At 36.5% G+C, this 18345-nt stretch overlaps 1 protein-coding gene across 1 annotated transcript; it reads left to right on the top strand.

The window, feature by feature from the left end:
* The first annotated feature begins 6851 nt into the window (after window positions 1-6851).
* LOC113227706 lies at window positions 6852-10220 on the top strand. Its single transcript, XM_026460692.1, has 3 exons — window positions 6852-6947; window positions 9101-9238; window positions 9405-10220. Exons 1-3 carry the CDS (start codon window positions 6933-6935, stop codon window positions 9552-9554), a joined length of 303 nt encoding a protein of 100 aa, XP_026316477.1. The 5' UTR covers window positions 6852-6932; the 3' UTR covers window positions 9555-10220.
* The last annotated feature ends 8125 nt before the right edge of the window (window positions 10221-18345 follow it).

Below are 18345 nucleotides of genomic sequence, written 5' to 3'. Positions count from 1 at the left end.
AAAAAGCAGCACGATCCGAACGAGCGGAGTGAATGACTACAACTCGATCAAATTAACTTGCATCTCGTTTACCATATTTTCTAAAGATGCGAGGTGCTTTAATTTGACGAGTTGTATTGTGCGACACGTTCTAATACTTTTAGTACCTGTAATAAGAAATAATAATATAACAAAAAATGTACATATACTATAAAAATGCATCATGGATATCGTTTTTTACAAAATAAAAATATTCAATGAGATACATTGGTCAAACGGTTTCTTGGGGAAATAAAAATCGGGAAAAGAATAACTTGTCAATATGTCAAAATAGTGAAACATTAAATGGTGTAATGAAAAAAACCGTAACGTGTTTTCGGACGTGTTTTCGGAAATGAAACAAAATCTATTCAATAAAAGTCTAAAGATTTTCGGAGGAACAAAATTCTATAAACCATGTTTCTAGCTTGTGATAGGTAACCCTCGTTCACTACGCTGACTTCCCTGAGAAGAACGAGCAAGAAACTCTAGGGATTGCTCTTTTCAAATAAGCTTAAATGCTATGGAATACACTTTGAATCAAATTTGTGTTAAATCTAGAGCCATCTTTCCATATATCTTTATCAAGCATGTAGTCTTCAATAAATCAACAACAATCAACAAATTCAAAATATTTCAAGAAAACTACTTGTACACTGTGACATTTGGAGAAAACTATCGCCACGAGGTGATTGACTGAACTGTGCGAACCTTGTGGGGGCATAGCCCTCGTTCTTACATCTTTAGTTTATTCCCTTTACTGAATAGATATAAGAATATATATATACAGTATAAGAATATTTTTAATGGCGACTCGACGGAAAACTTTAACTGAGCCAACCTGACGTCATTAAATGAAATTCAAATTGAAATAATTTCATGGTCTCGGTTACCACCTCGGTCAAGCGTGACCGTGGGACCTGTAAAGGGCCCGAAACGTCAGTTTGTTTGCAAAAACAAATGTTTAAACAAACATATTTAAATCCGGAAAAATAGTTTCATTTCCAACAATCGCGAAAACCTAAGAATTCAAATTCTTTATTACGTATCATGTGTACATTTGTAATTGTTAAAATGTTGTCATGAACCAAAAATGAACCCTAAGTGGGCGCTCTCTTCTTCTTAAAAATTAAATTTATTTCTTTACATGCAAAAAATAAATAAAATTAATCCATATTAAATTTAAAATTAAAATTAATTGCAAATTAAACTCACAAGATTAAAATCACACTCACACGGACAAATATTTACATGCCACTTCACATCATCACCCAAAACACCTACATTCGGTCGTCAGGTCATTAACCTATAGAGCTTATGATCTTTGTGATGCACACCACCTACAACAGGAACAGGAGCACGTTAAGACGGTTTTGCGACAGAATGGATACAAAATAAAAACATTTAAACCAATACACAAAGGGAAGAAGCAAATTGACGTACAGAGACTAGCAGTTTTTCTGCCCTATGTACAAGGGGTGACAGATAAAATAGCCAGGTTGCTAAGGAAGTTTTCCATAAAAACTGTTTTCACCCCCTTAACCAAAATAGGAAAAATGTTACGTTCACCAAAAGACCACCTTCCTTTACAAACACCGGGTGTCTATAAAGTGAACTGCAGTTGTGGGAGCTCGTATATCGGTCAGACTAAACGAACAATTAAATAAATAAATAAATAACGCACACACTCAACATAGCCCCGCACTAGGGAAACCCTGTGTCGCGGGTGCCATGGACACACACATAGACAACCACAAATTACACCCAAACTCACGAGAGAAATAATTGTAGGCCATACAACTATTTCTCTCGGCCCGGGAATCGAACCTGGGACCTCTGCGTGGTAGTCCGGCATGGTAACCGTTCGGCCACGGAGGCAGTTATCATCATATATCATAGTGTCGATCGTATGAAGGAACATGTCCGAGCAGTAAAAAACAATGATGCACAGAAGTCGACTATAGCACAACCACTGGATCGAGTTACATAGCCCCTAGGGGCTCCTAGAGAGTACCTAGGTACTCTCGACAGAACGTCACTACATACCACGGTTGGTACGAGAAGCCATCGAGATCACGAAGTACAAAACATTTAACCGTAATGATGGTTTTAAACTGTCCAGTGCATGGAATCCGGTCCTTAGTGCGTGTAGTAATAAAAACAAAAACACCTCGAGTTCAGTTTCGCGTGTGGATACAGTGAGTGTGGTTTGTTCAAACAAACAACGAACAAATCGCGATGAAGGTAGTCAGCGCAAGAGGGTAGACAGATATGTCTGCTCATAAAGCTGTCATCTACCGCCGTCCAGTCAACCCGTGACCATGGAGCGTGCAACCGTTCCGAAATATCGGGAAAATAAAAAGAAGTCCTTCCGTGGCAATAATCCTGATATTAGTGATAATCATTTAGTGAATAGCCACGAAAGTCTTAAAATGTGTATAATAAATAATTTGTTAAATATATGTATGTGTAATATTTATTTAATATTTGTATTTATGTAATTAATTGGACATATTATTCTTATCTTCTAAATATTCATGCAGCGTATAGTAACATTTAGCTATTCAAAGTGTTTTTAAAGCTTTTATAAATTTTGTGTCGCTTTTTTCCTTTCATTAACTTAGGTAATTTATTGTACATTTTTATTGTCATAACATACGGACTGCAATGTCGATTTCGAAGTTGGTGGTATTAATCTGTCGTTATGACGGAAGAAATATTTGGGTTGGAATATCTTCTCGTTTTGTATACATATCTAAGTTTTTTCGAACTGTTATACCCTGATTTTCTTCCATTGAATATGACAACTAAGCATTTATATTGTAATAAAACTAAATGCAGCCGCGTGGCCAGTCAGTTAGCTGATTTACCACCACTCGCGCAATACGCAATATCAGGAGCAAAGACATTAGTGCTGTAATCCCGTTGGTCACATTTTTGTAAAAGTTAAACTTTGTCAAATCGTGAAAGTGCACAATAAATATTTCAGGGAAAATTTTGTGAGTTTTTTAAAAGACTGGTGGCCACTGCCACCTAACAGAACGAACTTACATATTTCCAGTGTGTATATGCACGGTAGAGTGAGAATTTTGTGCTGTTGGAAGAAAGGTTTACAACTATCGGTTTGTTTTATATTGACTAAGATTCGAACGAGCCTTTTTGGAGCGTAAATACACTTGATGTATCTACACTATTCCATTCCATTCCATTCATATGCACGTAGTACGTAGTCAACGCCGTTTGTACGTTCGTGATCTCTTTAACTTCACGAAGTGCATATGCGAAACTTGATAGTTTAGTTATTATTTTATTGGTATGCGCCTTCCAATTGATGTTGGTGTCAATGACTGTATTTAGCAAAGTGAAATTATTTAATTTTTCTCTGATCACATTATTGAATTTGAAATTTATGTCTATTTTATTGAAAAAGGATGGAATGTTATTAATCTGTTTTTTTTTATTTGCAGGTTATGTTCCTCCATCCAGTTTGATGTATTCCCAAATATACAGTTGAGCTTTTCATTTAGGTTAACATTATTCTGATATGGTGTACCTAAGTATGGAGATGTCGTCAGTGAATAGTACACATGACTCGTTTGCTATTTTTGGCAGATCGTTGATATATATCAGAAATAGAAGACAGCCGATGACACTTCCTTGCGGAATAGATGCATCAGTAATGTTACCTTTTGATCGTATATTTTCGACGTTGCCGTTTTTTATAGTTGAAAAATTTAATTCATACAAATTGCTCTCGATCTTTTAAGTATGATGCGAACCATTTATGTGACGTTCCGCGTATACCTATTCCATATAATTTTTGTAACAGTATATCGTATTGCACTCTGTCGTAGGCCTTAGTCATGCCTAGTAAAATCCCAATTGCATAGTTTTTATTATTTTGTTAGAAATCTAAACCAGAAATCATAAAAACAACTAGAAATTAAGAATAATTTTAATGAAATAAAAATCGGTTACAAAATCTAATGTTCAAATTTGAAAGCACGGGACTTTACACAGCTCGCTAATGCCATGACTTTTCTTATTTTTCAGGTTTCTAATAGTTTTGTTGATTTCACGGTAGTTTATTGGTGTTAGACACATTGTATTTTCATTTGGCTACATGACGGGGCGGCCGCGAGGTTTTTCACTGTTTTGGTTGCTTTGTTCTCCCGCAGATGCAAAACAACAACTGAAAATGTCAACTACCTCTTTAGGATCACTAATTTGCCTATCATTATCATTTGGTTGTAATATTATGTTAAATTTATCTTTGACTAGCTTTTTATTAGTTCGCTCGTTTATAATACTCCACATTGTTTTTATCTTGTTTCAGTTTTTTTGTAGTGTTTACCAACTTTTTAAATACGTTTTAATATTTTGTAAGTACTTGACTATTCGAATTTCGAGTGAGCATTTTTTTAATAATCTTTTATTTTTTCATTTTTTTTATTTATTTATTTATTTATTTCAGGCAACTAGGACCCATACATACATACCTTATAGACTAATCATAAATACAATATAACATGATAATATATGTATAATGTATTGTAATTTAAATAAGTACCTACTAACACAGTTGCTAAGTCTTATTTTAACAAATTATGGAAACTTTTTCTGAAATAAAGTATTCTTATTATTATTATTATAGTTTCCCGATTTATTGAGCTTAATTTTGATTTAAAACATTCGACATTAATTTTATAGTAGATTTTTTCCTAGTACCAAGTTAATTTTATTATTTAGTTTCGCTAATTTTATTTGAATTATAGTTCCGAAGTGATGAGATAAACCTAAATGTTGTACTGTCGCTTTCAACATTTTATATTTTAAGTTTGTAAATATAAGATCTAAACATTTTGCCGCAGTATGCGTAACATGTGTAGGTGTTTTTATGTACTTTCTGAGTGAGATCTAGAAACTGTGAGATTGTTTTGTAAGATATCTATATTAAAGTCACCTCCTAGTACTATGTCCAATTAATTTTTTTTTTTTTTATGTTAAGTAGTAGGCAAACGAGCAGACAAGCCACTTGATGGGAGGTGGTTATTGTCGCCCATGGACACGAGCAATACCAGAGGCATCACCCATGCGTTGCCGACTCCGGAGAACCTTGTTTACACGTCTTTTGAAGAACTCCATGTTATAGCGCAAGGGGAACACTTCAGGAGGATTTAATTTAAGATATTACTATAAATATAGCAGCTATACAAATTTGTTCAAATCAGTTATTCACTTAAGTAAATGTTTGTTGAATTATGTTCTTTTTATGTCGCTTTAGAGTTATATTCGTTATTACGGCGCCCGAACAGGTGGTGGTCATGGTGACGCCGTTTCAATATGCATGCAACACGCTGTGTGAACCCATTATGCAAATTATTACCTTGAGTTTGTCAACCAATAATAACAGAGGTGCCATATCAATTGCTTGAACTTCAGCACTTCCATTCCCGGGCCGGGAGAAATATTTGTAAGGCCTACATTTATTTATCTCGTGAATTTGGGTGTAATTTGTGGTTGTTTATGTGTGTGTTCATGACACCCGCGACACAGGGTGTGCGTTATTTATTTATTTATTATTTATTCTTAAGGGTAGCTGTCCTCAGGTGCAGGCCAGTCAATCTCTGACCATAGTGCGTGTAGCTAAACATGGATAATCTCGACTCCGAGAAGTAGTAATTCGAATCACTGAATCCGATTCCGCTGTCGATACCGCCTTCTCATTGAGTCTCAAACCGCTCCGTATCGTTACATACTTGTCATAAATTCAAAACCTACGGATCGATGTTTGAGTTTCTAATGCAACTATAGAGTTTTTTATCCGACTGCGCTAAGAATATTGAAGTGGAACATTTTACTATAGGTTTTTTCCTAAACTTGGTGTTGGTGCGAATTATCTCTTTTAAATAGAGAACACACACAAAATTTCAGCACTTACAATTAAGTGGGCTTATGTTTAATTTAATTAAATTGGCACTAAAAATAAGTTCGAATTACAAAATTACGATAGGTATACCTTATTGATTATTTCACATCGTACTTTATAGGCTTAGGACTGTCAATTTAAATGCACGGGCGCCTGTCGCGCCGGAACTGATACTCTGAACACCAAAGCTGTATTAATGGTTTTAGATTGGCGTACTTAAATATCAGTTCCAAATATCACTTCCACAAGTAGGTCAGCGAGCGACGAGCAGACGGGTTTGTAGTCTTTTTATGCGTATGATACCAGGATCAAATTGCTTATTGCTTTCATGATACTAAACAACGTGGCGTTTGTAAATTTCGCACCCGCCTTCAGTTTGTCGCATTCTTTGCCTGCCAGCACGGCAGGCTTTTGCAGGTCGCCACTCCAGCTGGCCGGAGGGCGTCCTTCACATTTGTTGTCAATGTTGTTCACACACACACATTGTTCGTTGTCATGTGTTCCCTAAATCGTAGGTATAAGGCCTGGATTACCGGATCGCTTGTGATCGTTTTGTGAGTCTGTGTAATGATAAATCTCAATTTAAAGAACAAGAATAGGAGAGGATTCACTCTTTTTGCGCAATTGTTCCGACGCCAACGCAAACTTGTGCTATTCTACTATCCGTCAGTCTTGTTTGTTCAACGACTCGATTCTTCTAAATCCGAATGAAAAGTGTCTCCTCAAATTTATAAATAATTTCCGAAGCACTGGATATTAGCATTAATCTTTATCGTTCACGTTGACAAAAACATTAGTTACTTAAATTTTTACTGATCCGCGACGAGAAGTCACGTTATGATGATAAGAGCTGGCGTCATTCGAGCGCTTTGTTTGCCACAACCCTACAAATTGCTTTATTTACCTCCACTCGGCGTTTGCGCACTTCATACACTCATCGACTTCACTCAAGAACGCTCGATTCGCGACACTCATTTCAATAATCATGAAGCTTATTACCGTGAGTTTTTTTTTATTATAAACTAAAAATGTATTATTTTATATGCTTATCGGTTTTCTTGTTTTATTTTTTTTTAGATTTATTCTATTTTGTTGTTTGTCAATAATGTCCCAAGACTTCATTACTTTTCGTTTAAGATATTTTAAGACTCGAGCTACCTAAAGTATAGCGAATAACTTGTTCTGTCCGTCATTCAAAATCTTTTGAACTTCTTGTTAAGTTGCTATGATAACTTTCGAGGAATTGCCTTGCAAGGCGGGACAGGGTCGAAACTCTTCGAAAGCACGTGAACTCGCCAACCCGCACGATTATCAGTTCTTTACAAACGAAGTGACTAACCAAACAATGATACTGGTTTCGTTTCATGAAACATACCTGTAATGGCACGTTGTTCTTGTACAAGTTAAAAGGAAAATAGAAACTTACACCTACTTAGTTTATAAGCGATTATGGAAAGTGAATTTCGTATGGACTACATACTCGTAATAGTGCTGTTGTCAATTCATTTTGAAAAAGAAACTCATGGCCGTGGAATGCCTTGTTTCGAGTTTTGTTAACATCTTTTTTATATTATGATAGAACCCAGCGAGATAAGCGACACGCGCCGCACCGATTCGCCACTGCGCAGGCGCAAACGTGCTATGACTAATCAGCAGCCATTTTTACCTTTAACTTATTACTAATCTCTAAGTATTCGGCTTCTGAGTTGAGCCTTCACATTAAGTAAATTGTTCAAAAACGGACTTTGTAACATCAAGAACGGACGAACTTTCAACAAATAAGTTTATTTGTCGAAGTAATGGGTGGGAACGAGGCGCTTTAAAACTGAACTGCAAGAGCCGTTACGCTTCCCACTACTAGGCACGAGTCTCTTCGAATGAATGCAACAGTAGAGTAGTGTTGTGAACTGGAATATAGGAAGGATTCACATAATATATCGTAATAATTGGGAACGTCCTCGTGTACACTCCGTCGCCAGTGCCGAGTACGACTCCATGGCGGCAGAGATTACGACTCAAGTTATTGGTCATTAAACGGCTTTATTGGATTCGCGACAAGGGCCGTTTCACGCCGACGCAGCGGTTAGCCATTGCCAATGTAACAACAGGCAAACGGATGTTTCATTTTTATGACTTCTGTACTTATGCGATTAAGTAGTTGTTGCAAAAGTAATATTGCTGACTGATCCAGGATCAAAAAACTCCATATTATGTGCCGTTGACGCACTCGCCAAAAAATTTTGAAGGTAGAAGTGACGTTGTATGTCGAGTCGCGTCGTCTGTCGACGACAAATACTTTTTCAAAGAATCTTATCAAAGAAGCGCAAACAACTGGAAATCTTTAACAATATCTGTAGAACGGATACAAATAATGAAAGCATAGCTCGTTTTTGGTCAACCCGATCGCGGAGTGGAAAATTGTAGCAGGCAAATCAATCACGGAGACGACTACAACTTAAGGTGAATAATAATGAGTTGCGAGTTGAATGGTGATAGCAGTATAGCTCCTTGTGAAAGAGTTCGTCCAGAGAAATACTGCCACTTTAGTCCATAGCTTCTTTAAATCTGATACAACCACTACAGCTGATAGCTGTTGTAAAGAAATACGGCAGATGATGGCAAGACTTGCCTAGAAACACGATAACGCAATAGCGCAAAGCAGTTGCAGTTAGAAGGTGTTCGTCACGTTCCATGCTCACCTGACTTGGCCCCTATCGACTTTTTCTGTCATTTAGTTAATTATCTACTACTAAAACAATGTAGGTCTCGTGAAACTCGAAAATGAGCCCTAAGACCGTGAAAATAAGCATACATCAAGATAGCAAAAGCATTGACAATAAAATGAAAGTATTATTAAATAAAAATTGGCTTCTAAAACATTTTCTTCCGTTCCAGTTCTTTTAAATAGAACTTTTAGGTATATTTTTAATAACAACGCACCCTGTGTCGCGGGTGCCATGGACACATTACCAAGACAACCACAAATTACACCCAAACTCACGAGAGAAGTAAATGTAGGCCATACAAATATTTCTCCCGGCCCGGCAATCGAACCTGGGACCTCTGCGTGGCAGTCCTTCATGGTGATCGTTCGGCCACGGAGGGAGTTATTGTAAAATAGCTATTGTATATTGGATTTGTTAAATTTTGCAGTGCACCTGTCTCTTCGTGACTCTGCTCACGCTAAGCCACGCGTTCATGGAGGACTTCGAGGAGAATATGCAGCGCGAAATGGACGAGATGAACAAGCAGATGCAGCAGGACATGGAACAGGAACTCGTGCAGGCCACGGTGCGTGATTAGATTTGTATGTTGAATCGTAGTATAGTCGCGTACACGTTGGATTAGCATTAGTTGTCTTAAAACTTATAGTTGCTTGATTCCACCCCCAAGCCGGATCGATTTCGACCCCATCAGTGTAATACGTATCATGTGTAATATCGTATACTGTTCGCAGGGCAAGTCGCTAAGTGCCGTACAAGACATAATGGCAAAATCGTCAACATCGTGCAACAACGGTCACTGTCTCATCTGTGTTAACGACGATTGCGAAATGTGCTCGCGTGGCTCGTGCGCGCACTGCGGCGGCAGTAGCTGCTCCAACTAGATTGCATCGCAACGACACTGAAGCTCGATCGCCATCGCCATACGCACTGAACAATTGTAGCTCGGGGGACGCGAGAAGGGAACGCGCTCGACCAATCTCGAGCGTTGTCTGTGGTCATTCAAAAAAGCACGGCCGAGGCATGGATCGAGAACATTTCCTTCCAGCGTCCCGCAGAAAATGTTTCTTTTTAGTGCTCAGACTGTGATTACGATTAAACTTGAGATGTTTCACAACGACAGATTAGACTAAGTGTACTGCATCAAATCGTCTACGTCTGATTTGCATATTTCACCTCAATGTTTTCAGTTTCCGCTAGACATTTTACTTAAAATATTGTTAGGCTTACTTAGATCTATTCGTATAATATACCCCTATCTGTTATTAAATGACAGCCTTTCCTATTACTTTATGAAAGATGTAACTCATCATTGAGTCGTTTGCGAAAAATTTGTATACAGTTCATCAGTAGATGTCACATACAACCGGGGTAATTGGGTAATAGTGGACCAATTATAACTTTATTATACAAATGCTTTCTTTTACTATACTCTGGTATTACACGAGAAAATTTATACTTTTAATTTACAACCTACAGAAACAAAATATGTTGCCAAATAATGGCAGCAATGTATTAGCACATGCTCCGGTTGATATTGCTTTTTAGAATTCTCATAAAAATTGTTTCAATTTAATTTCACGCTCTTCTTTTTTTCAAACCTTCGTGACATCCTTGAGACGAATGATTTACGCCATACGACTTTGGAAGGGTGCAGGCATCTTCATTTCCATTTCCCCCTTCCATAAGACGAACTCTAGTCTATGCATTAATTTAAAAAAAAATGTTTTGATACTTGGTATGCACCCAGGCGAAGATCATAATACCATTGATATTACTCTGGGTGCGTGTAGTATGATTTGTATGCTAGTATGCTATTTTTATAATTAACTGTCCAATATGGACGTAGGCGACGTTCCGCCACCGCTTCCGCTGTTTCCACGACAACAAGGAAACCACCACGCCAACGTTATGTAGGCTTGTGATAGTACATTGGTCAACACAGGCCTCTCCAAAAAAAGGGAGCTTTGCCATAATCACCACGCGCACCAGACAAAACTCGCAATTCAGATTCTTATGTAGTCCCATTCGTGAATAAATAAATATTAGACAACATCTACCTACACGTTGCTCTGATCCTAAAGTAAGTAGCTAAAGCACTTGTGTTATGGAAATCGGAAATAACGACGGTACCACAAACCCCCAGACCCGGGACAATATAGAAAACTTAGTTTCTACATTGACCCGGCCGGGGATCGAACCCGGAACCTCAGGGATGGCGACACCGCTTGCAACCACTCGACCACGTGTGTACCAAGTGAATAGATTAAAATCTAATTTCAGCAAAGCTTCCGGTCGTCCATCGTTACTCCATACATAATTTTTTTTCTAAACGGGTTAAACTATAGAAGTCGAAATCGGGACTTCGCCACGCTATGCCCACGTGATAACCTTTGATCTGTCAACATTGTACATCTAATTTATATAATTAATAGTTTCACGTACTCTACACGACACAGCCGATGAGGAAATGATGTCACCGGCCCAAGTTCATAATAAAATAGCAGCGATCGTCCGCGAAGGTCGCGGGTTCGTTACCGTTGTTTGTTTCGTTTCTTTCCTATAATGTAATGTAATTGCCGTAAAGAAAACGCCGCGACATAAATTTGTACACACGCCATAGGAGATTCACACAACTCTTGCAAAGATTTACCTTACAGGGAAAGACTTGAATGCGGAAAGGACATTTCACATTTAACATGAGTGATTCATTCGTACGGTTTCAATCTCGCTTGCCTCGCGAAAAATTTTCAAGTACTTTAGCTTGGTCGCCATAAGTATGGGTTTTCTGTTGTCTGCGGCATATTGAAAAAAATCACTACAAAAATTCCACTTCGATAACCTTAAGCACTTGACCAACATCAGCTTTTTAACCCGCGCCTCACAGACAAGTTAGGTGAGGATGAGGACGTGAACAAACGCGAGCCGATCACCCACACGCACACACGTGCCCACAGCAACCGATATAGCGATATAGAGAATAGGATGTAGCTGGCCACCTACATGAAATGTTAATGTGTTTTTGCACTACGGCGACGAATACTGCGAGGTGTGTGGGGCGACACCAGCTTTGGACGTTTTATGTGTCACCATCAGTTAAATTAGGGTTTTCTTTGCGAAAAGCACTTATTGCTGTTCTCGTAGCTGTAGTTATTTTTAGGCGAGTAGTTTGTGTAATAGAGTGTACACGTTTCAATCGACATCAATAGAAATATATTCTACGCGGTCATCCGGAGCACATTTCGATCGCCATTTTACTTTTATCAAATTTAAAACAAAAAGACAGTTATTTCTCCACAAAACATAAGAAACACAATACTTAAAAAACGAGTAGAAAAGGGAATTGAGTGATGTAGACAAAAAGATTAAAGACTCAGCATTGCTGATTTTCAGCCTTCACCTGTAGCTAGCTGTTCGGTTGCTACCAAACTAATATGCGGAGTGTACACCAAGTAATAACCTACCTGAAGTAATAACTAGTAATAATTAAAATGTAATGGCTGTCCGTATAAAGGCATATTTTTTATAAATTTAACCTAAAATTTAAAATTTTGTGCATTTCTCGCAGTTACCATCGTCCAAATTTGTTATAGACATCCTTGTGTTCCAAACTTACGAACCGTCATAACTATGAGCTTTACAAGTCAACATTGTCATGAGACAACACAGGCTGGGCCGAAGCAACACCATTGTTCCCTTAGGCTTGTTACGTAGGTATTTTCACTATTTTTGAGATCGGTAGTCCGTACGCAGTAGCATGTATAGTAGCTGAGCTCCATGCAAATTAAATGTTTTGTTACAAAGACTACAAGTAGGACATTTATTACCCGACCCGATGTTTTTTTAAAACGCTTCAAGTTAACACATAGTTCCCGGTTTGTAAAATTTGCCCATTAAATAGGACAAGTAAACATTTTTATTGTTTGTGATTCAATATGACGACATTAATGGCGCTTATTTATCATAAAATACATAAAATTATAATGGTTTCACAGTTTCATTACAGCTGAAACTAATCTTATACGGCTTTTTTAAAGAACGTACAATTTCAAAGTTTAATATTGAAAGTACGTGTATTTTCCTTATCAGTACTATTTCATCTCTCGATTAGTTGTTAAATTATTTTCGGTATTACTTCCAATTTTCTTAGTCGTGCGCCCGATGGTAAGCGGCACGCCTGTCCATAACAGTTGCAGTGCCACACGGAGCTTTAAATCGCAAAGATCTGAAGGCACTGCCACTGCGTCGGTCACCCCGAGACATAAGTTTTCAAGTCCCATGTGCCTAAAATAATACCAGCACCCTTACCCTTCGAAACCAGAACACAGTAATGCTGACATTACTGCTTGGCGGCCGAAATAGGTAAGGTGGCAGTACTTCCCTGGACGAACTGTTTCACAAGGAGCCCTACTGCTACTAAACTTGCCTGTTCCATATTTATTCTTGCTTTGAAAGAGGGTGGGCTCCCCACTGGTGCGCCCTGATGACTGGACACCCACCAGCCATTCATCCCATCGCCGGGCGCTAGAACTTGGAATTGGGGTGATTTTTTGTATAGGTTTTCTTCCTCGCAGCCCTCCTCTCAGTGAGGAGGACCCCCGGTCACACTCCATGTGGGATTACGGGTTGGCCGGAGCCGGTTCTGAGACCGAGCACCGCCCATCGTCTCGGTTACGAGTTCGATAGCGCCGGACGGAACCAACGCTATCTTCCTCCCCTCCGGGTGCTGGTTTTGGTCCGCGCCGGCCGAAGCCGGTAGCTCCCATATCTGGGAGCCGTTCCCCTATCCGCGTCCGATGGCAGACCAGCAACTGCACGGACGTTTGTGAATACCTGCGATAATTCGTAACTCACAATATCAGAAGAATTTCCCCAGACAGTTAAAGCATAACCAATAATTGATTGAATATAGGCATAGTATACACCTAAAATACTTTCTTAATTCACTAGTGGTTTAAGTTTAAGTAAGGCATAATTTGCCGCTGAGAGTTGTTTACATATCTTGTCAATGTGAAGAGAATAAGCCAATGTGTCCTGAATAACATATCCTAAAAATGTGGTATATCTAGTGCCAATGTTCTTTTTTTCTGACTTTGTTTTGTATTCTATGGTAACGGTTTTTTTCTTACTAAGGACTATGCCGTTTGTGGTAAACCATGTACTAAGACTATCCTTAACAAAAGTTTGTTTTTCGAGCATTTGAATTTTATTTGTGGCTGATATTCCTACATGAGTATTATCTGCGAATAGATTTACATTTGACCGTGATGGAAATGCGTGTGGCAAGTTGTTAATATAGATGAGGAATAACAAAGGTCCTAATATTGATCCTTGCGGAATTCCGATGTCAATTTTTCTAACATCAGAAAATATGCCTTCCACCATTACAGACTGAGTTCTATTTGAAAGATAGGATTCCATTAAACTTAGTTCCTTATTCTTAAAACCGTAGTATTCTAGTTTTTTTATAATTGTATGTCATGTCGTAGGCAGACGAAAGCCTTCGACAAATCACAAAAAATACTACTGCACTTTTGGGCTCTATCTCGCGATTCTAGTATGAAGTATACGACTTTTCTTATCGCAATTTCTGTGGACCTTCCTGTTGTAAAGCCATATTGGCAGTCTGCGAGCAATTTATTAACCTCTAAAAATGATGTTATTTTTCTTTTCAATATCGATTCGAAAATTTTTGATATAATAGGCAGTACACATACCGGTCTGTAATTATTTACGTCGTCTTTCTCGTCTTTTTTTTTTTTAATGGTATTATAAGACCTACTTTCAACACATCAGGAAAAGTTCCTACTACGGTAGGCATGCATTAAATATAAATAGTAACATGTTTAGTAAATTATCATTTAGCAAAATCAGGCATTTAAGCAGCCATTTAAGATCGTTCGTTTTTTAAGTTCTTTATAGTTAGAGTAAGTTCGTCTATTGTAATATACTAAAATTGGATAGTTTGTTTAGGTTCTTTCACTTTATGTAGGTATGACATATATTTATAGATATTTATAGATAATGTTTCACTGGTTTTATGTGTTACAGCCGTGAAATATTCATTAAAATGATCTGTTATTTCTTTTTTACTTTTTACTACTACATTATCCTTTTAATTATTAATACCTATCTATTATTGCTCTTTTTACATTTCTTTTAGTCTGTTTATTTACTATTTTCCAAATTTCTTTTATTTTATTGCTTGATGCGTGTATTCTTTTCATGTAATTAAATTTTCTAACCGAGATCATTACTTTTTTTAAGAGTCTTTTTATACATTTTCAGTCTAGTTTTTCTTTTTGGACAAGGATATGTAAGGACATTGAAGAATTTCCATTTTTGACAGATTGTTTTTTGGTATTAATATACCTTTAGTATCCCACCTAGTAGTTTTAGTGTTAGACTTGTATATTTTTCTCACTGGAATAGCTACGTCAAGACAATATTCGATAGTTTCTAAATAAATATTCATTTTTTCATTTGTGTCATCAGTATTTAAAATTTGTTCAATAAATTTATAATCCTTATTTATCAAATAATGAAAATACGTTTTATTAGATTTAGTCCATTTCTGGGCGAAATAGGAATTTTTGGTCAACAATTTGTTATTTACTATTATTTTACATTGGATGACATTATGATCGGATAATTTATGTCTAGTTACATTGCCGGTGATACAGTTATCAATGTTAGAGTTAACAATGAAATTATCAATACAGGTTTTAGTAGTTTCCGTGATTCTAGTCGGTTTGTTTATGAGACATTTAGAATTATAGTTTCTAGTTATGGTATGGAACGATTTTACAATTGAATTATTACTGATAATATCGATATTGAAATCACCCGCAACTATCAGCTGCTTGTTTTCTTTAGTTACTTTGTGTAGTATTTTTGTTAATGTATTTTCAAAAATCTGAACATTGTGCTCTGCTCTATATAAACATACTATTACTATTTTATATGGTTTCGTCTTTATTTCTATAGCCACAACTTCACAATGTAGTTCAGCTGACATCTTATTTAAATTCGTCCTTTCTTTGAATTTCATATATTTTTTACAAATATAGCTACACCACCGTGCGCCGAGTGTTGTCTATTTCTAAAAGTTGCCAATTCTTAATTTGCAAGATTCATTATATTTATTTGTAAGTCATTGGCCCAAGTTTTAGACGCAAAGATTGTCGCAATTTGTTTCCTTAGATAAAAGCTCCAGTGCTAGATATTTATTATTTATACTTTGTACATATTATCGTTATCTTTGATTGTCTGTCATCTTTGGTTTTTGAAAATTTATAGGTTCTCCTGTTGTTGCAATGTATGTCAACAGTGATGAACCCTTAAATTGACAATAACATTTGCCAATAGTTTCACGTTGTTGACTTTGTTGCTTTTTCTAAGCTCATTTCCCAGTTCCAAGTATTTGACGTTTTCATTATATTTTGAAATTCTACATAATTCTTCATTTATTTTATATACATATTTGTTCATCATCGTATGTATTGTATGCAAAATTACATAGTACTATATTAAAGTTTCTTTCTTGCTCTTTCAATATTTTTCTTATAATTTCTATGTATGAGGATCTTTTATGATGTTGGGGGTAATATTTTCTTATATGTATTACAATTATATCGTCTTTTTGTAGTGCCATCGACACCGAATCATATTGTTTTAATATATCATAAAAAATAGCTCCATTTTTGCAATAATTCATTGTATATTTTTTGTTGCCAATTACCTAATTTAAAAGTATTCGCTGAGATTTGCTCCGGTTCCATCTGATAGGATAACAACACGACTCAGAGAATAAGTCACTACATTTTTTTTCGATTTTGTGATTTGTTCGATTTTGTACTTATTTACATATGGCTTCTTGACCTCATTCAGAGAGCATCTTAGTGGGCTAATATTTGGAGAGCGTTGAGATGTTACTTGAAATTGAGTTTTCTTCCCTATTTATTGATACTCGAGATGTACTTTTTTCTTGATGTAAATTCATATCTGTGACGGTTGTGTTTTGATTGAGAATTTTCCTTGCAGTAGTATTAGTCGTAACTTTACTTAAGCTTTTTCGCCTATTCTTTTTATAACTTTTTTGGGGTGTTTGTTAACATATATTCATAAGGTGCTCGACTTTACTTTCTAGGTTAGATATTACAGATTTTAAAGAATAGTTTTCACTCAATAAATAGTCTATCTCATTATCAGCACTATTTAGTCTCACCGTTAGTTCATGAATTGTTTTGGACATTTCTTCGACTTTATTTGAGGTGTCGATTTGTTAAAACTCTGGGCAGCTTCTATTTAGGTTAATGGTAAGATTTGCCTCGTCCTCATCTTCATCCTCCTCCGTTGTTAGGTATATTCGAATGAATTTTCGGTGGAGATGTTGACCACATATTTATTTCGATGAGTGATATTGTTTTTAGTTGACTCGAGAGATGTGTTTTGATTTTGTGTGGATAGAATGTTCAATGGTTCAATGCATGTTAAGCATTTCCAGGCCGATCTTTTTTCAGGTTCCATAAGATAGAATCTCTGTGATGATACATTGTAGCACTCTAAATGGTATTGTTTTTCGCAATTTGCACATTTTAAAAATAGTCTGTCAGTTACTATAAGATTACATTTGTCACAATTCATTTTAAATAGTAAAATTTTTAATTTGTTGTCACCATGTATATTTCTTATTATAATTATTTTGTGCCTATTTATTTGTTCACATGTTAAGTGTAATAAAAAATATTTAAAAAAATTATGATGAATTAAAAGAAAATAGTTCCCTGGATTTACGCCATCGTCGGGTTTTGAACTCAGACCTCTTTACGCTAGGGCCCAAGTAGGTAACCGTTAAACCAAAGTGACGTTACACGCTAGCGTGAAATTTGGATATATGTATTGACGCATTCCACAGTATGTTGGGTATAGGTAGTTAATTGTAACAAAACAAATAATTATCTCTTCTACCGTCCAAATATATTAAACAACTCACTGGATTCCACTATAATTATTTTATTATTTTCGCGGCACACATTTTAATGCACTGTTTATTTGCACATCTTTTAACAAATAAATAAATAATTTGAGTAAACGTTCACTTTTTGTCACTTTGTTTATATCATTAGCACTGTAATGCACAATTTGGGTCTCTTTCGTTTTGAATCTATTTCGGACTATTTAGTTGGAAAATATTCTGGATAACACTTTGGCTTCTTATTTCACTCACATTAACTATATTTTCAATATTTTCTAACAGTATTTTCTGTGTTTATTAATTTTACGAAATAAAAATGCTTCGAGTCTACTGGCAATGTCAAGCACCGCCCTCTCTGATGTAGACTCAAGTTTCCCTTCTAGAAGTTGAATCTGAATTCAATCTGCCCAAGATCGCTAAAATTCTGCGTTCGAACGCTAGCGAGTACGCACGCACGGAAAGCGTATCTTTTCGAAGATGACGTCGAACACGGTGAAGTGTATAAACTGTAATATGGTGATATCGGAGTTGCTTTGTTTCGTGCAAAATTCCGCTGATGTCATGGACGAGGAAAGTATTATTTGTTTATGTGAGTCTACTTTCTCTGAGGAAGAAATAGAACGAGAGAAGAAATTACTCTTCGAGGCGGTGGTTACATCACTACCTATGATAAAACGTAAAAGGACAGGCAAAACATT

This window comes from Hyposmocoma kahamanoa, unplaced genomic scaffold (assembly GCF_003589595.1).
Source record: "Hyposmocoma kahamanoa isolate Upper Pololo Valley unplaced genomic scaffold, ASM358959v1 213, whole genome shotgun sequence".
Taxonomy (NCBI): Eukaryota; Metazoa; Arthropoda; class Insecta; order Lepidoptera; family Cosmopterigidae; genus Hyposmocoma; species Hyposmocoma kahamanoa.
The sequence above is the reverse complement of the archived record's forward strand: the minus strand, read 5'-3'. Positions and strand labels throughout refer to the sequence as shown.